This window comes from Canis lupus, chromosome 33 (assembly GCF_048164855.1).
Source record: "Canis lupus baileyi chromosome 33, mCanLup2.hap1, whole genome shotgun sequence".
NCBI classification, from domain to species: Eukaryota; Metazoa; Chordata; class Mammalia; order Carnivora; family Canidae; genus Canis; species Canis lupus.
This window is the reverse complement of record NC_132870.1, coordinates 30,778,456-30,805,010: the sequence shown is the minus strand read 5'-3', so window position 1 is coordinate 30,805,010 and position 26,555 is coordinate 30,778,456. Positions and strand designations below refer to the sequence as shown.

Sequence of the window (26,555 nt, the reverse complement as noted above, 5' to 3'; positions counted from 1 at the left end):
CCGCCCGCCCGCCACTGTGCAGCGGAGTTTGGTGGAATCTCTGCTGACGTCACGTCACTCCCCACTCGGAGACCGAGCCGAGGGAAGAGAGAGGGATGAGAGCGAGGGAGGGGAGAGAGAGTGCGAGACGGAGCGAGAAAGCTGGAGCGGAGCAGAGAGAAACTGCCAGCGACGGCTAGGTTCCCGCGGCCGCCGCGCACCCCTGGACCCCCTCGGAACTTGGCACCCTCGGGAGCCCCGCGGTGCTCTCGGGCTCGGCGTTCGGGCGCTCGCGGTGCAGCCTGCGCCTCGGCTCTCTGGAAACCTCCCCGGGAAGCGGTGGGACGCGGAGACCGCAGCTCGCTCCCGGTAGCCGGTAAGTGGAGGCCGTCTCTTCCGCAGGGATGTGAGATCATGCGAGTTTGGAAATTTGTTCCACTTTGGAGACTCTTCACCGAGGGTGATTTGTGGTTCTTGGGGCTGCCTCTCCCCTCACCGAGGTAAACTCAGTTGGCAAACAGACCTTGCAAAGCCCTGTTCCTCTAGTCCCCAGTCGCTGACACTAACAATCTATGGGTTTGCTGAAGTCGAGTGGGAAGGGAGACCACGGCTGGCATTTAAAACGAGGTATCTTCCCTTAAATCTCGGTGCCAACACTGCAGGGACAAATCCTCAGGCTGAGGATTAGCATTCTCAAGATAAAGGGCCGGGTACAAAGTTTCAGCTACTGGAAGATTAGCCCCCTTCCCATTGTTACCAATTGGAAAAAAAAAAAAAAAAAAAAGATTCCATCTTAACTGGCAGTTAGTGACCTCTCAGGCCCAAGCGAATTACCTGGGAGCCAGGCCTGGATGCCAGGCTCACACAATTACTTTGGATTATAAATCCTTTAAATTGATCACCAGTCAACTCCAATCTTGCACTTGAAGAGATACGTTTTTAAATGGTAAAGAAGAGAGGACTGTTTTCCAAGTGTCGAGTAAGAAAAAATTAGGATTCTAAATCTGGGACTTACCGGTCTCCTTTCATTCCAATTCAATGACTTTACTTTCCCAAGTAATTAGAAATCATAGAGTGGTATGATTTTTACTCTTTTTTTGTGTGAGTACTATAAAGATATAGTAAAACTAAAGTAAAGCTAAATGAAAAAAACCTTACTATTATGAATTAAAATAATACAGGCATGCATACATTCTTAAGTATTTGTATGAAAAAAAATCTGATTTAAAGAGATTCCTTTGCATTTTCTGAGCCATCAATAAGAATTAAACATGGATTTAAAATAATTTTGGAGGAAATTTATCTAAAATTCAAATACCAATTATGTCAAGGAAACAAAGCACGTAAGTAAAATAGATTGAGGATGTTTATTGTTGTAACATAAAATAAGCATACAAGGTTTCAACAATCAAACATTCTCTAAAAATTAAACAGCTACTTCATTTGCGAATGTTTTACTTTACCTCAGCAAAACTACACTTAAATTATTCAGGTGCTTTGTTCCTCAAGTTGAGCATGTTTGTCTTCAAGTGTTCATAAAGCATCAATATTAATTGGTTTAAAAGAAGGCTTAAACTGGTAAAATGCAGAACTGTGTTAAGCAGTATTTTAATTTCCTTAAATGATTACCCACTGCAAATTAATTTACTGGCTAATCTCACCAATTTAGTTCATTTAAAACATATGTTCTTGTGCTGTTTATTTTTAAACTTTCCATTAAAGATTTTGTTATGGGGTAACAAAATAAATGGAAAGGGGAGAAATGAGAAAGGAGCTGGAATTATTAGAACTCTATTTTATCCTGCAATTTCCTCATGTGGCAATCATCAGAAATTATTTTTAAGAAAATTGTTTTATTTTCTTACTGCTTTACTGCCTGCCTTGGCCAGTGTGGTTCAGTGTGCTTCATTAACTATGTGGTGCTTTTTAGCATATTCACAATAGGAAACTCAAGCTGGCCAAAACAAGATTGCCTGGCATATACATTCAAACCGGGACTTGAACTTTTGGGGTGAGAACAACTTCCCATCAAGAAAAGTTGTGCATCTTAATTTGTGAGATTAGCGGGAGAAGCTAGTCCCTAAATCCTACAGCGAAATTTGTCTAGTAAGACTTGTCTCCCTTGACAGGGCAAGTTTAAGGATCAGCAGGCAGGAATTGGAGGTTATTTTTAAAAACTGTCTTCCCTAGTTACTTAGATTCATTTCATCTAGTAGGCCTAGTAATTATATCAAGCAAAAAATAAATAAGTAATGCAGGTCTCAGGGCACATTCTGACTGCAAAATAAATCCCCAAGTCACAAGGACACTTAGAAGTGAGCTAAGGAACACGCCTTGACCTTCTTTTCAGTCCTCAGAACAGAGTTCTTGAAGATTTGTTTTGTATTGCTTTGTTTGGTCTTCAGCACTGAAGCTTGGGAGTAGGGAGAGAATGTGTAATAATTGACTGACTTTACACTCAGCGACCCCATCTTTTTCTTCTGTATATTTCATTCCTCAAAAAATAAATAAAAAATAAATAAATAAATAAAAACTATTTGCAGTTACCATCTGCAATGCTTCGGCTACCCGCTAATAATGCAGCCGGTTCAGATGTTTAAAAAAAAAAAAAAAAAAAGGAAAAAAAAAAAAGATTATCGAGTTGATGATGACATGCAAATTTCCCCCGAAATTATCATAAGTAAACATTTGAAGTCTGGACTAATAAAATCCCATCTGTGTTACTTCATATCGAGTTAGTAGAAAGCTGTGATAATGAATTTTGTAATATCTCACGAACAGACATCTCAATCAGGGACTAATCCTGTGATTTTACTGCAGAATCACTAAATCTGGAGCCGCCAAACTGCTACTACTGGGCCCCCGGGCCTGCAAGGATCCGCAGAGCCCCCGCCCACGTCCCAGCTAGCCCGTGAGGGGAACCCCTGGGTCCCCCCGCCGCCGCGCGGGGCAGCCCCTCCGCTAAGCAGCGACCTTGGCCAGAGGCCCCCGAGGCGCAGCTCGTTCTGGGAGAGGCCGAGGAGCCGGGAAATAGGACCCAGACTAGAGCCAGACTCGCAGCTCCCTGCCCCGCCTCTGCTCTTGGGCCAAAGGGGCAACGCCCGCTCCCACCCTTAGCCCTGGACCCCAGCGACGCGGGCCCTCCCGCCGCCGGCGTACCCGGGTTAGCGTGGAGAGTGCCAGGCGCCGCGATCCAAGGGCCTGGGGAGCCCGAGACCGCCTTTCTTTTCTTCCGTCTTTAAAGCAGCCGCGGCTCTTCTAACCCACCCCGACAAGGTCTCTCGCCACCCACCTCTCCCGGTTTGCCTGTGGCGGAAAAGGGGGCGCGCGTTAAACGCTTGGCTCGCTGCGCTGTGGTTGGAAATTTGAAAAAGATTTGGTTTGCCGGGGAGAATCGGGGGAGCCGTCCTCGGAGAGTTCTTTCTACGTCCTTGGTGGGAAGAAAACCCTCCGGACGTTTGCCCCCGTCCTCCCTCGTCTCACCCAAGTCACCCCGTTTACCTCCTCTGCGATCTTAAATCTTCACCTTAGGGTAAATAAATGGCCGGGTGAGTACGTCCAGGGAAAGTGTGGCTAAATATGGATAAGCGGCTCCTGATGGATGAGAGGCCCGAAGCCAGCTCGCTCCCGGGGCACCCTAGGCCAAGACCCTTAGAGTCCCGTTCATTTCAGAATTACCGAAAATCTAGGGCAACTGCTGTCTAGGACAGTTACAAGTTGACTCTGATATTCTATAAAGGTTTACTGAGCTCCTACTAAAGGAAAGCACCGTGCTTGACGGTGGCCTTCCACACAACCCCCTAAACAGGGGGGAAAAGCCCTCCTCATTCACCCCCAAAATGTTGCATCTGCTTAAGTTTGGCCTCGTGTTCCGACGGCCTCTTAACCCTTGACACAAGCATCTTGTGAGTAGACTCCACAGCCCTAAATCCGCCCCCACCCCCACCCCCACCCCACCACGATGCTTTTATCCGTAGAGAGCGCCAGGGCCCATTCACCGCCACCCCAGAGGAGAGGTCCCCCTCGGGCCCATCCAGACGTGCTGGACCAGGGGCTTGGCTGCGGACGAGGCTGGGCAGCCCGAGGCGGTCAGGGCAGAGAAACGGGCCCGAAACCCAGCACAGAGTAGGCGCTTAATAGCGACTTTGAAGCTGTCCGCCCCACTGGTGGCCTCGGTCGAGCCCTGCGCACGCTCGGGACCGCCGCCACTCACAGCCCTCCTTGTCTTTTATTTTGCAGGTTACGGGGAATGGAGACCAACTGCCGCAAACTAGTGTCGGCGTGTGTGCAATTAGGTAAGACTCGCTTCTCCAGCCCGGGTCACCCGACGGGAGCCCGCACCACGCGAGGGCGGCAGGAGGGCACCGGCCCCTCGGCGGGGCGGCGGCGAGGGGCTCCTCCAGGAGGGGCCGGCCGGGACGGAAAGGGAATCGGAGCCAGGACGCTGGTGGCCTCCCCCGGGGGGAGGTGGGGGCGGGGGCTCTGGATGCGGAGCGAGCGGCTCGCCGCGTCCCGACGCCCCGGCCTCCTCCTCCTCCCCCCGGGGGTGGGGGGGGCCGCTGACAGCCGCCCCTCGCCGGGTTGCCAGAGGGTCCGGGGGACTGGAGTGCCCTCCGCCCTTTCCTCTAACTGGGTCTTTGCTCTTTGTCCCTCTTTCTCCTCCCGTCTTGCCTCCTGCCCCCGCCTCCCCAACACCCCCGCTTCTTTCCGCCGCGGTCCCGGGCGTCTCTCTCCCCGCTGGTGGGGCGGGCGCGCGTGGCCCAGGCGTGCAGCCGGCGGCCGTTGAATGCCTCTTCTCCAAAGACTCCGAAATCAAAAAGGTCGAGTTCACAGACTCTCCCGAGAGCCGGAAAGAGGCGGCCAGCAGCAAGCTCTTCCCGCGGCAGCATCCCGGCGCCACTGGTAAGGCCGGGAGCGAAGTGCAGGCCGCGCGCAGGGCACCCGCCTCCGGGCCTCTGGCCTTCGGGTAAGGCGCGGGCAGGCCAGGCCGCCAGGGGCGACGTGCCTGCTCCTTGACTTAGACACTTGGCCTCTGGGTGGGACGGGAAGCCGCCGTCCCAGGGACCTTAATTCCTTTCTCCAAATTATACTGCACTCCTGAGACCCGACACCTCTCCCTCTAGCTCTTTCTCGCTCTCTCCGTGTGGCCTGATCCCCTACGCACACCCCAACCTACCTCTGTGCCTCTAGCTGGCGCGGAAAAGTAGTCCAACAGCGACCTCTGTCGCCCGCCACGTCCCACTGCGCGCAGCTCCGCCAAGGGTCCACCCCGCCCCTGCAGCTCTCAGCCGCGCCCCGCCCAGGCTTGTGGGCGCGGGGTTTACCGCGGAAGGCGAGCAGGGGACGCTGGTGTTGGCAGAGATTCGCCTGGCCGGGAGGGGAAAGAGCTGACTAGAGCCCCGCAGAGCCTGAGGGCAGCGACGGTGCGCCGCAGCCGAGGGTGTAATGAAGTGTATGTGCCCCTGTCGACGCGAACCTACCTGTTGTGCAGGTTGCAAGGCCTCGGGTCTTGGAGGTGTCGTTGCTTAATTAGCTGGTTTCATTGTGGAAGAGTCCAGGGACACTGCTGCTCAAAGTCTGCAGACTTGTGTAAAAGTGAAATGTCTCCAACCCACTGCACAGGGCTTTGCTGAACTGAAAATTACCCTTTGGGTTTGTGTGTGCGTGTGTGTGTGTGTGTAGGGATGAAGGGACAAGCTTTCCCTTGGAATACATGCAAAACTCAAACTTAATTGTTTTAATATTCTCCGGGTTTTCCAGGTTGCTATAATAATAAGTGCTTAGCCTTAGGAAGTTGTTGACCTTTGATAGTGTGAGGAGATAAAGCCCCCCACCGCCCTCAGCCCCTAACCCCCTCTTTCCGGATTAAAGTGTAAGGACACAAATGTAATGTGTGCCAGAGGGGGGCGAATTGGGACCCCCACCAAGTAAACAAACCATATTACTAAGAAGAAAACAAAGGCTCTGCATTCGAGCTTCCTAGCGAATCTGAGAAAATTATCATTTGTCTAAATAAAACTTCTAAAGTGGTCTGGAGCGGAGCAGTCTCGACACCACAATATCGCGAATCCTCCTGCTGGGCCAGTTAAACGCTCACTTGTCCGGGATTAACCCCATGGGGTTAAATGGGGCCATGCAGAGATAACGTTGGATGATTTCTGTCATTAAGATTGTGTTAAATTCTTCCTCTGTTTGATAATCGGTCGTAAAAATAAATTATTAGACCGGAGAATGTTTGGGATATGGTTAAAAATCAAGAACAGCGATGACTCCCCGGGAAATATTTTGTGCGGGTTCAGCGGTGGCCCTGGCCAGTCGAGGGGAGCTCCCCAGTCTCACTTCCCACGGGTTGGGCTGGAGCCTGGGAGCTGAGGCGCAGAGGGTTCCCGCTGCCCGGGAGCAGGAGCCCTACAGAATGTCTTCTGTCCCCACCACCCCAACCCAGAGCACCTAGACCTTTCTGAGGACAGGTGGTCTCCATCCCAGTTCGGGAGAGCAGGGCCTTTTCTGCTCCTGTCACAGTCCCCACTCGGGCCACCGGGCATCCAGTTTTGGTAATTAGCAGGTAAATGAAGAACTAGAAATAACGAATGATTGTTTTCTTAACCATTACTTTCAAGCCAGGATTATTTTAGTGCGTGTGAAAGGCTCTTCCTCTATTCTGGCAACAATCTGTTTTCTACCTTTTGGAGGGAAGAAGAAAATTGCTGCCTAAACATGTTTGATGCCATTAATTAAGAAGAGGCATGTGATAGGGAGAAATGCTGAAAATCTTGATTTTATTGGCTTCTAGGGATGCGGTAGATTAAGGAAAAAAAAAAAAGCCACACACCAGTAGGCAAAACTACAGTGCCTGGGAAGGGAGGTTGCCAGAGCCCCCTCTGATGAATATAAGTAAATTTAACTTATGTGCTATGCAAACTCCTGGCATACCCTGCTTTTAAAAGAGATTTTTCTCCTCTTTTTTTATGACCTTTTTTTTTACTTTCAAAAAGAAAAAATGTTTACAATGACATGCAGTTTTCAGAAGAGATCATGATGCTTTATTATTGGCACTACCGTCTCCTCAGCAACGCCCCCCCCCCCCAACACTGTGTCCTCTGTTGAAGATCGAAACTGGTCTCTAAGTAGACAAGGTTAACTTCTGGAAACCTCCAACTCTGCATTCCTTCCAAAGGAACCCTCATCCCTTTGATATCCATTGGGCCAACCCCACAGCCTGTCTGGAACCCTGAAACTTGAGGGGCCTAGAGGTCGACTGGAGACTCTTAAGGCCAGGGGTTTGAGAGAGGATTGAAAGAGGAATGGCTAGGTATCCAAGTGGAGGGAGGAAGAGTTGGCAAGTTCAACTGTACCCCCCAGAAAGAAGGGGCAGTGGTCTGCTGAGAACGGCCCCCTAGACCAGAGGTCCTTGACTTCTCCCTTTAGGTTTCCCAAAAGTAGCCTCTTTGCCCAAATCAAAAAGTGCTCCTGACTTTCAGGAAGGGGAGGGACTGATCCTCCCCTGTCAGTAACCCTTAAAGTTTCGGGGCGGTGGCTCTGGTTTGCGGGTTGCAGTCAGACCGAGCTGCCGCCCCACGGCCCAGGTCGGGGCGCCCAGCTTCCGCGACCGACCGTGCTTGGGCAGGTACCTTCGCGGCCTTCCCCAGACACGCCATTAATTTTTAAATAGCGTCGGCGAGTGGATGAGCTGAAAGAGTCTCACCCCGGTCTCCGGTGCGCTCTGACTTCCCTCCCTTGGGACGGGGACCCCAGGGCCCTGGTGGCGCCCCCAGCCGCGACACACACCGCCCCAAGCAGTCGCTCGCCCCCATCTAGTTCGAGGACCCGGGCAACCCCCGCCGCCTCGGCAGCAGCAAACCCTTCATTCATTCAATCAGCAAATGTTTGCCGAGCACATACTACGTGGATTCCTAATGTACCCCCTGAAAGCAAATAAGCCGGTTTCCCTTCGCCGTCGTGAAGCAGCCTTAATGCTAACAGGGACACCAGCGAGAGCAGTCCAGGCCATCTCCAGCCAAATGCGGAGTGGGGGTACGTGCGGCCAGGGCTTGGGGCCTGGGCGTTTTCAGCAAGAAGGGGGGTGGGTGGGTGTTTAGAGGGTAGAGGACTCTTAGTGGTGAGGCCCGGGACAAGGGACAGGGGCAAGCAGAAGGGGCATGAAGTTGGAGGGAGAAGCAACCGGGATTACCGAGAGGAGATGGCAATTTTCTTTTCTACTGCACCCCACCCCCGCCCCGCCCCGCCAACTCTGTAGCTTATTGGCAGAAGCTGCCTCTGAGATGTGTGGGGGCTTTTTCCCCCGTCGGGGGAAGTCGTACCAGTTGTGCAATAAGTAGCCAGTCCCTGCGGATCCCCGCCCGCAGAGATGGTCTTTACAGGTCGTCGTGTTCCTCGCTACTGACACCAAAGCGCGCTCCAAGTTTTTCGTCTGGCTGGTTGGGCTGTTATTCCGCACCGCCCGCTGTTAATATATGCAGCAGTTGTTAGAGCGACTCGGGAGGGAAAAGGAAATGTATAACGAAAGCTTATTCGTGAGCAGGAATATACTAATGGAACAATCTGATGTCTTCTTAATCCTATGTAAAAAGCTTTGTCGTCTTCCTAATATTGACTGAATGGGTAATTAATGGCTCTTCATCTAGGCGAATACCCTGTAATCCAAAGATAGGCAAAAGACAACAAGCCCAAGGTAAAAGACAAAAGGCCCAACTGTGGCCGGCACCCCCCTCCCCCACCAGGGTCTCCAAAGAGGAAAGTTTCCCCCCAGGGGAAAAAAAAAAAAAGCAAACAGGAGTGGGAGACTATAGGTACCTTTCCTACCTTTCCTAGGCTAGACTTAATGGCAGAAACTGGTGGCTCAGGTCAGTTCACTGCTCCGTGTGCCCACGCCACCCCCGAGTCCTTGTCTCTGCATTTCTTTCTTCTCCGTTCCTCTAGAGCGTCACCCCCATTTGGATCCTGACCAGAACCTTGTCTTCCCCCCTAAGCTCCCATCTTTCCTTCAGGGAAGTGATTGATAACAGAGGACCAACACACAAGATCCTCAAAAACCTCAGGCAAGGATGGAACCCCCTTTCTGATCCAGCTGGAGAATCCTTTCTTTTACAACATAAGGCAGTGTCTGAGCGGACTAAGATGGTTGGGAGGGGAGGAAAGAAATTAATATCAGGAGAATGAGCAGCAAAATTGTGTATATGTGTTAAAGAGTGATCGGGAGCGATGGAGTCAACTTCATTGTAAGGATCTGACATGGGGAGTGCCCAAATTCTCCCAGCGTGTTTTTAACAGGCTGACATTTTAATTTAAACCTTTAGAAGTAATATATTACTTGGGTTACTACGATGAGGTGGGTTCCTTTTTTTTTCTTTCTTTCTTTTTTTTTGTCAGCTGACAGCTTTTAAAATATTATTTCGCTAGGGAAATAAAAGCTTCATCTCAGATTATAGGTGGGTATTTTTGGATTTATGTGATTTATGGTCACCATGACAACTAATGCTGAATGTTAGCTACCAGCATGTCTGGGAGAGTGAAGACAGAAAGAAGGGAGAGCAAGAGAAATAGTAAAGGGAAACGGACAAGAGCTAGAGGGGAGAAATACAGAAAAGAGAAAAAGAGGCGCATTTTAATCCAATTTTTAAATGTGACTTTAGTCAGTCTCTTGCCAGTTCTCCTCTCTGGACCCGGATATTAATGAATCTCATTCTCTTTTATCTCTTTCTCTCTCTGTCTCTCTCTGCCCCCCATCTATCTCTATCTCTCCCCTTTGGCTGACACAAATTTATACCATTCTCTTTATATGACTTTTCCACAGCTCATTGTTTTCCAAGATTCAACTATGGCCTAATAAACCTGTAGTGTTAACAAACTACTGTGAAAAAGCATATAGCACGTGGGTTTCATTGACATCCCCCCTTCAACCCTCCTGCCTCCTCTAATCCCTGATTTTCTCTTCAGGCGCCAGTGTGGGGGTACTTCCTCCTACCACCCCAGCACCCCCGGCCAGTTACTACAAACCTCAGGTGGTTGAGTGTGTGGGACTAAAATCTGGATGCCATTTGCAGGGACCCAGAGAATGTGAGTGTTGCTCAGTATATGCACAGATTTTCGATTCAGAGAAGAATCTGCCCCTTTTTACAAACTAGCACTTTTTAAATCCATTTAGAGAATGGGGATCAGAGGAGTATCAGCCGCAATAAAGTTTTTAATTTCTGGGTGCTTTCAATTCATGACTGGAGCGGCAGGGATACGGAGGAACAACGAAAGGGGCCTTTACAGCTAGCTGCGTGTGTGAAGAAAGGGCAGGCAGAAGAAGGGGAGGAAAGGCCACTCCTTGGGCAGGGTGCAAGGTCTCCAGCTGACCTCTGCGCTTTACACCATACGCACAGACACACACACTCACGCCCGTCACGGGGTTCTGAGCTGAGTCTGGGCGGCCGTGGCCTTGAGCTGGGACCAGAGCAGCTTCTCTCCCCTCTGTGATGTTGACAGTGCAGGGAGACATCTAATTGAGCCATCTTTCAGATGAGCTTTGAGGACAGATTTTTTTCCCCAAAAGTTGTGGATCACTTGGTTGGATAGCAGTTCATACTTGGGCCACCGCACCCGAGAGTTTGGCTGCGCAGTCCAACCAATCTCTCCACGGGGGCCAGAGGGGCTTTGCACAACTAACACTAAAGAGTGTGAAATTAAATAAGACCTTAAGACTGGTAATCGGTGGCAAATACCAGCAGCTCAAAACCTGCCTGACCCGGTGTCACACATTTCCCTCCTCAAGGGTCTTGCTTTGAAAGAAAGAAAAGAAAAGAAAAGAAAAGAAAAGAAAAGAAAAGAAAAGAAAAACAAACAAACAAAAAAAAAACAAGAAAACCCAAATGAGAATTCTTGAATGTCTTCGGATTCGAAAACCCAAACCTGCACTGGGTTTACTTCCATGGAGGCCTTACACACTTCCAGTTTCCCTAAACTGACCACCTTAATTTTTTTCTGGACTGGAAATTTCTATGACAGAGGCTAGGAAGTCCCTGAAATTCCTAGAGCCAGTCAAAGAAGAGTGTGTGAAGCATGGAGAACACAAGAGGAGTGCTCAATCTGCAAAATACGTAGGATTACTTTCAACTCCTTCCTTAGCTATACTACCAATATCTGTGTCCCACAAGTTTTTTGTAGATTGTTTCCAGAGCTGCCCACCACCACCACCACCACCACCACCACCACCACCACCACCACCACTGTTTTCACTGAAAAGTGTTTCTTCATTGCCCAGCACTCACTTGCCTTTCTCCATCTAGACTTTTCATGTTGGTGTACTCCTACCATCCATGGAGTGAATTCAATTGGGCCTGAGAAGGGGGTCAGCCAAGCTCACCACGGGTAAAGTGATCAGGAGAGGTTGAAACTCTGGTTGGAAAAATGCAAAGAATTGCCTAACTGGCTCAGTTGATGATGGGGTGGGGCATTATATATTATGTATGTATGTGTGTGTCTAGAAGGATGATAGATGATAGATAGATAGATAGATAGATAGATAGATAGATAGATATGGTTATATTTTTACTTTAATCAGAGATCTCCAGATAATTGTCTTTATTCCCCACTTGACTTTGCAGTGGATAGATACAATTTAAGATTCCTTATCTTTTTAGGCTTTTAGGCTTCCTGGAGATCACCAGTGCTTTCAACGTCTCCCACAGTTTTGGCACTATGAGGAGCTGTCACTTACCCTTGGGGGTTTCAACCACTTTGCAAGCAATTCAGAGATTAGATCTTTCATATGTGCAATTGCCATGATGAGGGTTGTTAATCAACAGAGTCAAGGAGTTTAAATAAAAATTCTGTGGCTATCGTGAGAGATGGGCTTCCATATCTATATGGTTCTGTGGAGCTTCTCAGCTCTCCTAAGTAGGGAGTTTTGAGAAACACCCAGAGCCTCCACCAAAAATTGCAGCTTAGGGGTTTGAATCTAGAAGAAACTAACACTAAGAAAGTATGCTCACTATGGTGGGGAGTTTTTCATTCTTTCATGTGATGGAGTTTCTTCATGAAATGAAGCTTTATGGGTGTGTTATTTTGGGGATCACGACTATGCCGAGGTTTAAGAAGAAGAAACTGGAATATGATTAGTAAACACATTGGGCGGAAAAACTCCGGATTCATATTGACTTAGTTATAGGTCATCAGCTGGCAGTGCAATGGGAGGAAATATTTACTTTACACATATACTTTATGATCTTGGGGGAATTAGAGGAAATTCAATAAGAAAACGGCTAGAAACATTTAAAACCCTTATTTAAAAGACTTAAGCAAATTAGAGTCTTATCAGATTAAAAACCACTACAAATGTAAGAGCATTGTCTTCGGTGAAACGCTGTGGGGTCTGAGGAGATTCTCTGCCAAATCTCAGGGATAAAATGCGTCATTTAAGCACCAGATAATGAGCAGAATGTAAATTAATTTAACCTTCTTTACCAACAGGCTGCTGGTGTAATATGTATAATTTAGTGATAAGATTGCAGGACCTAATATAGCTGGATGTATGAGCCTTAGCTAATGCAAACCTGTCACATGGGGATGTATTCTGCTCTGAGCAGGTGTGTGTATGCTTGAAATGGGGTGAACTGGAATAAAAGGTTAAAACCAGAAATGGCTGATTTAAACCTTAGTATAAAGAAATTTCCTCCTTGCAGCTGTATTTTTCTTAAAGTGTGATGATACTTCTGGGGGGAGAGATTGAAGAACAATTCTCATCTGGTTCTTTGGATGGCTCTCAAGCATGTTTAAAATGGGGGAGGAGCTGCAGATAGGGTTTGGCAGGGAGAGCCAGGCAAAGGAGAGACACATGGGTTACAAACATATTTGTAGTCTGCTTCATCAACACTGCCCCAGACTACATAAGTTTCCCAATCTTGTGAACAAGGACAAGGAGGGAGTTTTCTGAAGATACCTCATACTGGTGTTACAAATCATTGACTGTAATGTCAAACAAATACACATTCAGGGATGATAACGCTAACTCCACAATAAAGCAATCACCAATGCAGAAACCCAAAGAGGATTAGTTTGTGCTCTCCCGATGACCTAAGCAGAGGACAAAAGGACTTTCAAAAATAATTTTGAATGATATGTTTGTATTTCTTTATTTGAAAATTAATATTTTTTTGGAAATAGTGTTATAGACTTGGATGTCCCCAAGGTGTTTTTTCTTTCTTTTTAATAAAGTAAATGAATAAGGCTTAGCTTTTCCTAGCTGAGTGTTCTCCTAGGCTTTTGCCCTTCGCCCCCACCCTACTGCCTCTGCCTGCTTGGACTTTGAAGATTCAACAGCCTTGAGCTTCCTAGGAAAAGAAAATGACTTAAAAATTATCCTTGAAATTGGTTATTTGGCAACACTCATAATTGTATGGAAATTCATTAAAGCATATTTTATATATAATTAGCTCAAGGTTGTTGATTCTGCAGGCTTTATGGATTTGAATCTGATTGATAGTAAAGTAAACAAGAGAGTCGAATTTAAAGCGGGCTCTCTCTAGGGTTAGGACAAGCTTAATACAGTGTACAAGGAATTTGAAAGATCTAGGATATGTGTCTTAATCAACGCTAAGTAGAATGGATAAGCTTTCAGCATTTTGAAAATGCTGGGTTAGGGTTTCTATTCTATTGTGTATTTTCTGTCTGGGGACTAATAAGCATTACAGCGAACGTGATCTGAGGCGACTTTTATTCTTGTATAAATCCAGAGTGAACCACCAAACAGTTGTTCGTTTAAAGTCAAGGTAATTTTCTTCTGACGGGTCCATTTGCTTCTCGATTTCTAATTTATTAGCCTGCCCTCTCAGGGCTTTGTCTCCTTTGCAATTAAAGTAAAGCTTCTTCAGATTAGCACAGCGTTCGCTTGACAGGCTGTTTGGAAAATTTAAGCTCGGAGAGGTGATTTGTTGCTGTTTCTTAAATTTTTTTTTTTCTGGTTTTAAGTAGCATGTCTTCTTCTTTCCATCCAAGAAGAGAAAAACATCTCTCGATTGGAAATGGATGTAGTGAGATACAAAAGGAAGGGGTGGGGAGGCTTGTGGCTCCTCGTACCTTTCAGCCCTCGACCTCTCCGCTCCTTTCTCCCGAGCCTCTTACTCGCAGCCTCACCTCTCTACCTCCCAGCTGAACTGAAGGCCGGACGGTCCTCGGCCGGGGCAGCGCACGAGTCCCGGGAGCCGGGCGGTGTAGACCTGGGGGGCGCGGGGAGGTATTAGCCCGGCCCCGCACAGCTGATAGGCGCAGGCAAGGCTGTCCCTCCGCCGCGGCTCGGGGTCTCCTGATTGGTGCGGAGCCACGTCACTCCCGCTGGCGAAGGGTCTGGGAGGGGGCGGAGGCGGGGAGGGCGGGGAGGGCCGCGGCAAAGTGACGTCTGGGCACCAGGAAGCCCGCCTCTGGTTTTAAGATGTTGGGCCAACAGGGAAGCTCGGAGCCGCAGAGCTGGTCCGTCGCTCGCCTGCGTGCGGGGAGTTGAGCTGCTGCGAGGCGGTGCTCGGGCTGCACGGCCCGAGGGGGTGTGCGAGTGCGCGCCGCGGAGGGGGCGCCCGGAGGCCCGCGCCGCAGCCGCCGCCGCCGCCGCCGCCGCCGCCGCGGGGGATCCGATATCAGCTACCTGTCCCTGTCACTCTTGACACTTCGCTGTCAGGGCTGCCGCGCGGGGGGCGGGCAGACCGCGGACGCCGTTAGCTTTCCTTATTGGAGGGGTACTTGGGGGAGGGAGGGAGGGAAGAAAGGGGGTCTTTGCCACTCTGGTTTCGCTTTGGAGCTCGGAAGCCTGCTGCCCAAAGACGCTCCGCGCTGTGCCCTCCTGCCCACATCCCCATGTCTCCGTTCGCCCGCTGACTTTCCGCCGCTGGACCCTTTCGCTGGAGCCTGCCGCAGGAGACGGGGGCGGCTCGGTTCAGAGACTCAGCAGGGTTTGCCCGCGGCGGCCACGGCGGGGAAACTCCGCGCCCAGAGCGCACCGCGGAGCAGGCGGCGGCGGCCACGGGGCTTCGGCCGGGAGGCAGCCCCGGACTTGGAGGGCGGCGCGCTCCTTCGTCCATGAACTGCATGAAAGGCCCGCTGCATTTGGAGCACCGAGCAGTAGGGACCAAGCTGTTGGCCACCGCCTCGCCTTCCTCCTGTCACCATCCCCAGCCACTGGCCATGGCTTCAGTCCTGGCTCCCGGTCAGACCCGCTCCCTGGACTCGGCTAAGCACAGGCTGGAGGTGCACACCATCTCTGACACCTCCAGCCCCGAGGCCGCAGGTAAGGCGCCGCGCGGCCCCGCAGGTACCCCGGGGCAAGCCGCCCCCGGCCGCTCGGCCCCCCTCGCCCCCAAGGAAGTCGGCCCCTCCTGGGGGAGGCGTGGTGGGAGTGGTCGTTTCGTTTGCTCCCGGCAGAGCTTCCGGAGCCAGCGTCGTTTGGCCCCGCGTTCCTTTCGCCCCACCTCGACCGCCTTAGGTGGCGCGAACGACGCGAGCCAGCCTACTCTTCTCGGTTCCTATCCTGGCCTCCCTGCGTCTCCTGGGTCACAAAAAAGCCCCAGCATCTCCTTCCGAGGACGTTCGGAGGCCATCCCCCACCCCCCACCCCCACCCCCACCCCCACCCCCACCCCCGCCCCCGCCCGGGTCCCCGTTCTCTCGGCTTTCAGATCCCGAGAAGCTGCGCTTGTTAGAAAAGTATTTCTGAAACTACTACGCCGCAGAAGCAGCGGTATTTCTAAAAGGGTAGAGGAACTCGGGGTGGGTGGCCGAGTCCCAGAGTCTACCTTTAAGCCGCCTTCCGAAACCGCATCGAGACCTGAGGGGCCTCCGTAAAACGCGCCGGTGCGGGTGTCCGGGGAGATTTGGTGTGTCTGCGCGGAGGCGTATAAATATGCTTGAAAGCAGAGGCTATAAAAATGAATGTGCCTTCGCTCTGAGATAAACATGTAAATAAAACGTGCGGCGCTGGGGGAGGGGAGCAGATGGGGCGCTCACACCCACACTCACGCCTGCACACCCTACAGTCGCAGCGCTCCCCGCGGCCCGGAGGGGCCGCTCACACCCTGCTCCCCTCCCTGCTCCCCACCCCGCTGGCGGCCCAGCTCTCTCCCCGGCCTCCGCCGCCCGGGCCCAGCTGGAGTTCGCGGGCAGCAGGTGGACGTGCTGACGGGAACCTTTGTGCGTTTCGCTTTCAGAGAAAGATAAGAGCCAGCAGGGAAAGAATGAGGACGTGGGCACCGAAGACCCGTCCAAGAAGAAGCGGCAACGGCGGCAGCGCACTCACTTCACCAGCCAGCAGTTGCAGGAACTGGAGGCCACTTTCCAGAGGAACCGCTACCCGGACATGTCCACGCGCGAGGAAATCGCCGTGTGGACCAACCTTACGGAAGCCCGAGTTCGGGTAGGACCCCTGGCGGAGCCTGGGAAGGCTGGGAAGGAGGGCGCTGCAGACGCGCAGGCCACGTAGACCCGGAGGGAGTGAGGAAGGCGGCGTCCCCCGGAGGGCGCGGGTGCTGTGCCTTTGCAAAGGCAGGAGGGCCTCTCTCGGCGGCCCGGGCTGCGAGGTTACAGCTCCCCCTTACGAGACCGGCGGTAGGCCCCGCTCGGCTGGGGCGCCCCGTCGCCCCGAGCCCTGCCGAACTGGGCCGCGTGGCATCCCCCTGCACAGGGTATTGTGTTCGGGGCTTGCAGTCGCCAGACGAGCGCTCATAAAATCCCTCCCAGGCCAGGAGGCGAGAGCAGGCTCCAACCTGTGCGCTTTTAACAAGGAATACCCGCCGGAGACATGCAAGGTTTGGTCCTCCTTGGGAAACTTTCGCGCCCAGCCTAGCCCGGCCTTTTCTCTCCACCCGGCTCATCCTCCTTACATAGTCTTTGAGGTTTTTCGGCCATTCCGGTCTCTCCCACACCCTGTCCCTCGGTTTTGTTATCTACGGAAGCAGTTTTGATACACACCTACTATCCTGTTAGTTCTCTTAGAAAGAAAAGGAAAAAAAAAAAAGAGAAAGGCTTTTCGGTTTGGTTTATTTATCTTTTCTCAGGAGATTGTTACTCATATCCTTCTTCCCAATAATAGTTTTTTTTAAGGGGGAGGGGTGGCTTACCTTTGTAGCAAATCGGTACTTTATGGATTGGCAAAAGTGAACTTAAATGAATTACCCAGTAGCAACATCCTGGTTTATGCTGGTCAGTGGAAACTCCAAACACGTTAGGATTCTGGAAGCAGAAACATACATAGCAGGATCCAGGGGCTTTGCTGTTAAAAAAGAAAAAAAAAAAAAAAAAAAGCTCTGGATAGAAAAATAGAGCCCCCAGTTACAGCAGAGAAGAAAGAAGAAAATACTATATACAACAATAACGATGAAAAAATAAAGACCAAAATGCTTTCCCAAAGCAGAGGGAATGAAGGCACTCTCTGGGTGGCATTTGTGTAGGATATGAGGCGAGGCCGGTGGATAACAGCCCGGATGAAGCTGAAAATGGTTTTAGTTTAACTGCTCAGAGTTAGAACTCTTGCTCTCAGGCCGCGTGGTTTTAGGCAAGGTCAGTCTTTCATTAGCAATCCTGCGCATCAGGGAACAGGACTTGCACGTACTCTTCTTGCCTGGGCAGAAGTTTAGACAGCGGCCTAGGGTGGAAATAGCAAGTAATTAAAATAACACAATCAGTGGGTTCTCTGGACTCCTTCGGAAAAGATTTCTTCCTATCCCCTGCCTCCCGCCCTGCGGCTTTTCTGCAAGCCCTCCCAAGTTCCCCCCGCTACTACCGTGCTGGGCTGTCCTGTGGCTCCCTCAGGCTGCCTCCTTCCAGGCCCGCCGCATGTCCAGCCAAGTGGGAGTGGAGCGTGCTTATTTATAACAGTCCGGCGCAAAGAGGAAGGGGGATAAAAAGGAAATCAAGAATGAAAGGGAAAAGGAAAAAAAGCGGATTAGGCGGCTGGGCCCGGCTGAGACGTGTAATGTGAAACATCACCGATGTCAGCTCTGAAATCTGGGGCCAGGCCTCGCTCCAATACACAAAAGCCGCAGTCTGCGGCGGCGGGCGGGCCGATGTGGATTGAGAGAAGGGTTGCGTCGGGGCCACCGGACGCGGGTGGGGGCTGACCGGGTTAGGCGGCTGCTTGAAAAGCCCAGCAAACTGTCTGGGCCCGGCTGGTGCGCGCAGGGTGAGGGGCCTGGCCTGGAATGGGCGGAGGGAGGAGGAGGCTGCCGAGCGACCTGGGTTCCCAGAGATTTCCCAGCCAAGCTCGAGGAGTTAGGAGGCTGAAGGAAAGGCGGCTTTTGGCTTTTGCTTTTTAATTCGTTACTTTGCTAGGCGAGGATGGGGGTCGCAGCCCAGCGCCAGTTGCCAGAGCATGTAGTGTGGAGTGGGGGGCGGCGGGGGAGGTCTGAGACGGGAGGGAGGAGCTGTGTGACAGAGAGCCCCGGCCTCCGGTGCCCTCTCAGCTCCCTTGTTCTCATCACTGTGTCTATGGGAAACAAGTTTGCAAGGTGGCCTGGTAAAGGGTTGGGCAGAAAACCCACTGAACCGCGTTTATTTTACAGTAAGTGTTTTTGGATCTTGAGGAGGGCCTGGGTTAGTGAACAAGCTGCCCACAGGCCGCCAGGTGTTAGACTGGGGTTTGTGGCACAGTTCAGAGCCTGGGCTCGCAGGCCTCACCTGGCCAGGCCGCCCTCTTTTGGACGGGACTCAGGCAGCCCGGCCAGCGGGGCGGTAGGGGGTTGGGGAAAATGTGGAAGCCTGAGTGAGTGCGTGTCTCCCCCTGCCCCCCACATACGTGTGTATGTGTGTCTTGGTGGCCAAAGGCCTCTGGTGTTTTCTGGGATCAAGATTTTACTAATCTGTTCTGTGGCATCTGTTTGCTCCCTTGCCTTCCACCCCCAGGTTTGGTTCAAGAATCGCAGGGCCAAATGGAGAAAGCGGGAGCGCAACCAGCAGGCCGAGCTGTGCAAGAATGGCTTTGGGCCGCAGTTCAATGGCCTTATGCAGCCGTACGACGACATGTACCCCGGCTATTCCTACAACAACTGGGCCGCCAAGGGTCTCACGTCAGCCTCCCTGTCCACCAAGAGCTTCCCTTTCTTCAACTCTATGAATGTCAACCCCCTATCGTCGCAGAGCATGTTCTCCCCACCCAACTCCATCTCCTCCATGAGCATGTCGTCCAGCATGGTGCCCTCAGCTGTGACCGGCGTCCCGGGCTCCAGCCTCAACAGCCTGAATAACTTGAACAACCTGAGCAGCCCGTCGCTGAATTCCGCGGTGCCCACGCCTGCCTGTCCTTACGCGCCGCCGACTCCTCCGTACGTTTACAGGGACACGTGTAACTCGAGCCTGGCCAGCCTGAGACTGAAAGCAAAGCAGCATTCCAGCTTTGGCTACGCCAGCGTGCAGAACCCGGCGTCCAACCTGAGTGCTTGCCAGTACGCCGTGGACCGGCCGGTGTGAGCCTCGCCCACAGCACCCGGATCCTAGGACCGTGCCGGATGGGGCAACTCTGCCCTTGAAAGACTGGGAATTACGCTAGAAGGTCGTGGGCACTAAGGAAAGGAAGAGAAAGAAGATATAAAGAGAAAAGGAAACCACTGAATAAAGAGAGCTCCTTTGATTTCAAAGGAATTTCCTCAATGTCTGACATCTTTCACTAAAAGTATTTCCAACAGTTGCAAGGACACACACAAATGTTTGACTGGATATGACATTTTAACATTACTATAAGCTTGTTATTTTTTAAGTTTAGCATTGTTAACATTAAAATGACTGAAAGGATGTATATATATCGAAATGTCAAATTAATTTTATAAAAAGCAGTTGTTAGTACTATCACAACAGTGTTTTTAAAGGTTAGGCTTTAAAATAAAGCATGTTATACAGAAGCGATTAGGGTTTTTCGCTTGTGAGCAAAGGAATGTATATACTAAATGCCACACTGTATGTTTCTAACATATTATTATTATAAAAATGTGTGAATATCAGTTTTAGAATAGTTTCTCTGGTGGATGCAATGATGTTTCTGAAACTGCTATGTACAACCTACCCTGTGTATAACATTTCGTACAATATTATTGTTTTACTTTTCAGCAAATATGAAAAATGTGTTTTATTTCATGGGAGTAAAATATACTACATACAAATCAGTCTGGATTCTTTCTGCCCTCCTCTGTCGCCTGGCCAGGGTTTCTCAGTCACTGCTTCCTAAACAAACCAGTACCCTCTGCCTGCCTAGTTAAACACACAAGGCAGCAGGACTTATTTAAATTTGGTAGAAATAAATTATAGTCATTCATCAGAAACTAAAAAGAAAAAAAAAAGCCACTCCCAGGGAAAAAAAAGGGGGGGGGGCTGCAAAGTCTGGTCTTGTCTCCCTGATTTTTCTTTGGCTTAAACCCAGAGTATTCCATTGTTGCTAGCAAATAATATAAGAGAAAAAGAAGAAAGGAGAAAGAAATTTAGAAAGTATGTCAGCTTGGAATGACTCTCAAATACACTTTTTTTGGGGGGGAAGGTCTCCACATCCAGTAAATTGTTCTGGAGAATTATGTGTGTATGTATACATGTACAGTTTATATACATTCCTCTCAAGACGAATACATCTATAATAAGTTTACAAGGAAACACCTCCAGTTCAAAATATTTAGGCCTCCACGTTTATCTTTCAGGCTTAAGTAGAGAGATTCTTCATGTTATATTGCATTCTATTTCCAAATCCTTTCGAGACATTAAAAGAAACAAAGGCCATTTCTAATAACTACAGCCCTTTTAGTTTCCCAAAGAGCCCAGGGGTTGAGAGGTTAGAGTGGAGTTTCCTGAGTCTTGTCGAGCAATATGTAGTTGAGGCAAAGGTCATGCTCCCCGTGTTTTGTTTTAAATAATATTGACCCATTAATTCTAAACCTGCTTGTTCCTGAAATTATACAGGATTATGGTTTGCAAACTGCGGGACAATGAAGCAAATCAAGATGAATTACAGCCCTGGCCCTCCCTCCCATCCTCTGACATCTAAACGGGGAAAGAGATCGGTGTGAGTGTTTAAAGGAACTTTAAGCACCCGCTCTTCCTTTGTTGGTGGTTTTCAGCTTTTTTTTTTTTTAATGTGAAATTTGATTTCGTAACAAATCGTAGCAAATACGACTTAGTCCGAAGGAATTCATTACTGAGGCTCTGGGGGAGAGGGGGGTGAAGGGTAAATCCTGAGGTCCTTTGCAATTCTGGTCACCTCCTCCCCCCAGTGGGCGAGGACAAACACAACCCTGGGGAATAAGGAGCGAAAAGTAGCCAGCAGTTTTCTGGAGCCGAGAAAACCTGTGTTTTTGCGCTTAGGTTACTTTTATCTGGCTGAAACTTTACCTAGGAGCTTTTGAGGCTCAGACGCGGAGTCTTTGTTCTGCATGGGACTGCTGCTGCCACTTAAAGAGATCGCAGATAACGTCCCCGATGTGAGATCAGTGCGCAATGCACATTAACTTTTTTTTTCTTTCTTTTTTAAGCTCTGCCTCTAACCTACGGAGGGATCACGCGGCAGTGGGGGGCAGATAAAAGCCCTTTGGCCGAGGGTCACCTCCGTCCTTGTTGTTCACTTGAGAGCAGTGGAGAGGAAAACGGTCCCCACGGGCGGACTTTGGCTTCTGGAGCCGCGCAGCCCAGCGGGCCGGGCCGCCCGGAGCTCCGCCTGGTATGGGGGGGAGGGGAGGCGGGGGGCAGGGAGGGAGGGGACGGGGAGAGGGGATTTGGGGATCGGGGCTGGCGAGGCTAACGAGACCTGCTGGGAGGATCTGCGTCTCCAGCAGGTCCCAGAGCGTCTTGGGAGAGCTGGATGCTGAAGGCGGACCTCGGCCTAGTTCGCGGGCTGAAATAGGACTCGATTTCGAGGAAATCGATCAATCTGCAGAAAACAAAACAAAACAAAACAAAAATGGAAGTCGAGGTTTGGGAAGGGTTGTCTCATCCCCATCCCCAACTTGAGTGGTGCGCGCTGGGGGGCGGAGACTCAGGACTGCTCCGAAGCCCTGTCTCCCACCTCAGCTCCTCTCCCTGGACTTCCAGAAGGAAGAATTGCCCTCTTCACCCCACAACCACCCCCGCCCCCCCCCCCGCCTTGCTCCTCACACCCATCCCCGCTGGCCCGCTGACCCTTTCCCGCACCTCTTTTTCCCTTCAAGTGAGACCAGCCTAGCTCCCGAGCCGGCGGAGTCGTTCCTCTCGCCCCTCCCGCTCCCACGCGGGCCCCCCTCCAGCATCGCTCCTGCCACCACCTCGGTTCCACTCAATCGATTTTTGCTGCATGTCAACACTTATTACCGGTGAGTGTGAGGGTATTTTTCCTCCTTCTCCAGGTCTCTTAATGATTTCTGAGCTAGTTGTGTATTAAAGTGCTTAAAGGAACCTTTAAGGTAATCTATAGCATGAACGGCAGCCTCCTCCGCTGGGGATAAAGATGGCGAGCGGGAGGTCGGGCCCCCAGGAGCCCGGGCTCGCAGGCCCCAGCCCCCCGCCGCCCTGCTCTGCGCCCCGGGAGGCTGGGGACCCGGCGCCGAGCGCAGAGGCCCCACACCGCAGTTCGCCCTGCCCTCGCCGGGCTTTCCGCTCCCCCCCCAGCGGCCGCCCCTCACCTGTTACTCGAACCCACCCTCCCGCCCGTCCTGGGCTTTTTACACTTTCCAAATGCCCGAGGCCTCCAACTCCTCATTCCCCTAACAGCGAATTCAGATGGGGGGCGGGGGGGACCTGGGAAAAGGTGCCTGTGGCCCACGTTTGTCTCCATTGCCTCCCAGTTCCTGAATCTTGAGTTTTTACTGCCCCTAAGTTGGTTAGAAATTTAATTTTAAAAACTCTGTTAGGCAACCTGAGCCGCGTGGGCGGTTTGATTAGGAGGCAGATCCTCCCCTTGGCCTCCCGGCCCTGCTCTTTCTTCCACCGCCCACCCTCGGGTCCCGGGAGGTGCTGAACCCCGGGAGTGCCTCTAGGAGCGTAACAACAACAGAAAGAATGGGAGAAAAATGAAGGGCATCTTAAAAGTCCCAGTATTCCTCGAAAGCCCCACAAATTAACCCTGTGAGGAGCAGCGGACCCTTTTAAGGCGAGTCTAGAGAGACCTGGCGGCGCGTTGTCGAAAGATACCACCCGCCCCCCCCCCCCCCAGCTCCCTCCACCCGCGTCGCGAATGTGACCAAACAAAGGTCCGTCCTGCAATCCACATCCTAATCCACGGGCGCCTTCGCCGCCGTCGCCGGGGCTCCCCGCCTCCCGCCCGCTGCTGTCCGTCGACGCGGGCTACTCTGGGAGTCCCTGACTCGCCGAGCTACATTTTTTTTTTTTTTTTTTTTTTTAGAGAGAGGGACCAAAAACAAAACAAAAAAAGAAAAGAAGGAAAGAGGAAAAAAAGAAAAGAGGGTGTAATCAGATCTGATGCCTTTCTGAATATAGAGTCCGTATTGATTGATTTATTAACACCCCCACCCACCCCCACTCCCGGCAAGCAGCAGTTAATTTAAGCACATGGGGAAGCAAGATACGCAGCTGATTGAGGTAGGAGAAGTAAACACGAGAAGTTTCTTATAGCAGATTTTCAGAAGGAATTTTTTTAAAAACTACCCTTCCTGGCCCAGCGTCCCTAATCTGACAATTCCATTTTAACTGAATTTGAGAAAGTGATAATTGAAGAAGAGAGTCTTTAAAAATAAGAATATGGTTCCGTAGAAATCTGATTTTAGAGACATAACTAATTTTCTCTTTCAGATTTTAGCAGATGACACCAGGAAGATTTTTACTCTAATCTTAAAAGTTTATTTATCACCCTGCTTCCCAACCCTCCCTTCCCCGCCCCCCACGAAGGGGGGGGGCCTTCTCATTGTTGACATTCTATCTGAAAAGATAGAATTCAGCATTTGTTGTGTTTGAGATGTATAACTTTCATTCACTTCTTGCTGAGTATTTTATGCATCTTATGCATCTTATGTAAATGTAATGTTATAGATTTTGTTTGAAGATTAGAGAAGGCTTGGAAAACATAAAATATGCCATTGAAGATGTATTTAATTCTACTTAATTGCCTTTAGAAAAAATCATTGCTACTTCTGTTGTAACAGTGTATTAATAGTTCAGTGGCAACTGTGGAAAACAGGAGATAGTTGAAGCTTAAATAACTCAGTAAAAAAAAAGACAAAAAACTATATAAATTCCTTTCTAAAACCTTTAAAAATATTTAATAAATGTACGGTAAAGGTGTTTATTTTTGGAGGGTTGTGTGAGGGATTGCTTTTTTTTTTTTTTTTTTTTTTCCTTCTCTCTGAAGGGCTAAAAGAAGTGGAGAATCATTGGGTCCTGGCTGAGCAGGGTGTGTGTCTGCACCCTCTGACTTTGATGGATCTTTCCAGACCTAGTTTAAGATGCTCCCCCCATCCTTGCCCTGTCTTCCTCCCTGCCCCTCATCTTCTCCCTCTTCTGTTTTCTTTACCCACTCCAAAGTTTTCTGTTCTTTTTTTCTTTTTCTTTTTCTTTCTTTTCCTTTTTTCTTTTTTTTTTTTTTTCTTTTTCTTTTTTTTTTTTACATGTTCTATCAACTTAGAAAATGGTCCTCTTATGCTGGGACCTCATATACCAGGGCTAAGGCTTAGTTAGCAGAGTTAGCCCTTAGAGCCCCAGGACACTCTTCTACCAATGCGTCCTCCGTCCAGAAGTAGCAAAGCTTTTCTGTCTTTGACAACAGTTTGCAGCAGCGCTGGACCCCCTGGCACGCAGTCCTGGGCAGGAACCCTTATCTTTGTAGCTCTGGCGAGATGAGACCTAGAACAGTCTCAGCTGCTCCTGAGAAGGCAAGCGGGGCAGCATACCGAATGTGACTTGGTTCCCGAACTAGCGGCAACCCAGTTCTTGGGCTCTTTCCCCATTCTGCTTGTGTTAGCAGCCCCCTCAACTCTGCTGCTCTGAGTATCTGGGTGGGATTGCTGCACCCAGTTGAAGCTCCATGGTCTCTATCTCTGTCCTACGGAACGGACTAGCGGGGCCTTCTCCAGCGTCACTTAACGCGGCTACTTGCGTTTGGCTAACGAGTGTGTCTGATTTCACGCGGCAGTGTGCGGGCATGGGTTGGGGGACGCTGATGGGGACAGAAGTAGAGACCCTGCGGGCCATCCCCGGTGCCCAGGAAGGGGCTTTACCTGCCAGAGCCCAAGGCGACAGACGACAGGTCGCTTTGTTAGAAAATAATATAATATCAAGCAAAAGAAAGTAAAATAAAACCCTTCTTCTGGGGGCCTCGGGCAATGTTCATTCACAGTATTCTACTAATCTCAGCGCCTCCAGCCCTCGCTTAAAAATCCGTGAAATCGTAGGAGCCACTCTTATCTGATGAGGCAGGGTCTTGTTTGTTTCTTTGACAGAAAAAAAAAAAAAAAAAATCCCGCCTGCGAATTCTAGGCTGCTTGCTCAGGGCACGAAGCTCTCCTCCCCAGCCCGGAACCTCCTTTTCCCGTGCAGCAGCCCCCTCCACCCCCGCCGGGTCAGCTGCGCAGCTCCGGGGCCTGACAGTCTGGACTTGTGGCCAGGACCTTCTGGACCCATCGATTCCGCGGGAGTCCAGCTCCTGGAAGGAGCCGAGGTGCCGCTGCTCCACCTGAACTTGCCCCCGGCGCAGGTTCGCCTTGGGCCTCACTGAAACGCCTGACACTGTAGCTGGGCCACCGCCGTGCCTACCGCCTTCTACTGACCGGAACAGCTGCTTTATCTTAATGTTCTTTTTTTTTTTTTTTTTTTTTGGCCCGGCAGCAAAGGAGAAGATGGTGCAGCCTCGCGTTACCCTGAGGATATTTTCAGAGGCTCCCGGAGAAGTGGTGGCTCAGACGGCAACCTACGCACCTCCGAAAGGGGACCCCTTCGTGTCCCCGCACTGTTGTCTGCACGTCCCTTGGGACAACCAACCCGGAATCTGATCCTCAGCTGCCGCCACGCGCCCACCTCCCTCTGGCATCCCCACCCCGCTGCTCCTCGCTAGCGTCGAAGACCCGCCCCGGGGTCGTTCTGGGGCGCAGCGCCCGCCCCCGCGCTCCCGTCGCCCCCGCACGCGCCGCTCCCGGGCCGCGGCTGCGGCGTCGTGGGCGGTCGCCGCTCCGGCCCGAGCACTGCCTCTTGGCTGCGCCTCAGGGTCGCCTGCCGGGCCCGGGCCGCGGACCCGCTGGCTTCTCCGCGGTCTCAGAGGTGGCCTGGGGAGGCCCAGGCCGGAGGAGCGCCCAGTGCCCGCACCCACCCCCGCCACATCCGTCCTCACCCTCTCTCGGGCTTCCGCGCCTTCATTCCCGAGCGGCCATATACCTTGAATGGGTCATCCCTGCCTGCCGCCCTAGAGCTGCCTCTCGAAGCCCTGGGGTTGAACATTAACCAGCCGGAGCTATAGAGTGGGGTAAAACGTTACATATAAAAATGAATCATCTATCCGATCCTGGGAGAGAGGACCTATAGCGAGCTCTGCGCCTAGAGCTGCCCCGGCAATGTCCCCGGCCCAATGCACAGACCCTTCTGGCATCCACTTCCTAGGGACCTTTCGGCCGCTGGCGGCTGAAGTTGGGTGGAGGCGGGGGAGATGGA

At 51.0% G+C, this 26,555-nt stretch overlaps 1 protein-coding gene and 2 long non-coding RNA genes across 5 annotated transcripts; 2 read left to right on the top strand and 1 right to left on the bottom strand.

Annotated features, from left to right (window-relative positions):
• Window positions 1-85: 85 nt before the first annotated feature.
• On the top strand, window positions 86-20,110 carry PITX2 (paired like homeodomain 2). 3 transcript variants are annotated; one of them, XM_072810765.1, is made up of 5 exons: window positions 86-355; window positions 4,219-4,274; window positions 4,744-4,881; window positions 16,172-16,377; window positions 18,861-20,110. In XM_072810765.1, exons 2-5 carry the CDS (start codon window positions 4,229-4,231, stop codon window positions 19,422-19,424), a joined length of 954 nt encoding a protein of 317 aa, XP_072666866.1. In that variant the 5' UTR covers window positions 86-355; window positions 4,219-4,228; the 3' UTR covers window positions 19,425-20,110. The 3 variants fall into 3 exon arrangements, with proteins under 3 accessions (XP_072666866.1, XP_072666867.1, XP_072666865.1); XM_072810766.1 differs by lacking the exon at window positions 4,744-4,881; XM_072810764.1 differs by lacking the exons at window positions 86-355; window positions 4,219-4,274; window positions 4,744-4,881 and adding an exon at window positions 14,721-15,256.
• On the bottom strand, window positions 15,619-22,524 carry LOC140623989 (uncharacterized). The gene is made up of 3 exons (XR_012023557.1): window positions 22,119-22,524; window positions 17,743-21,858; window positions 15,619-17,604 (listed from the first exon to the last, which is right to left on the bottom strand). It is a non-coding gene; the product is annotated as an uncharacterized lncRNA (long non-coding RNA).
• On the top strand, window positions 21,180-25,980 carry LOC140623988 (uncharacterized). The gene is made up of 4 exons (XR_012023556.1): window positions 21,180-21,648; window positions 21,764-21,900; window positions 22,136-22,276; window positions 25,740-25,980. It is a non-coding gene; the product is annotated as an uncharacterized lncRNA (long non-coding RNA).
• The last annotated feature ends 575 nt before the right edge of the window (window positions 25,981-26,555 follow it).

Excerpts from the sequence above, each read along its gene's own strand:
- PITX2 (XM_072810764.1), top strand. The coding sequence starts at position 15,049 with ATGAACTGCATGAAAGGCCCGCTGCATTTGGAGCACCGAGCAGTAGGG. Across the intron at positions 15,257-16,171 it reads CTCCAGCCCCGAGGCCGCAG|AGAAAGATAAGAGCCAGCAG; the intron begins GTAAGGCGCCGC and ends TTTCGCTTTCAG. Across the intron at positions 16,378-18,860 it reads TTACGGAAGCCCGAGTTCGG|GTTTGGTTCAAGAATCGCAG; the intron begins GTAGGACCCCTG and ends TTCCACCCCCAG.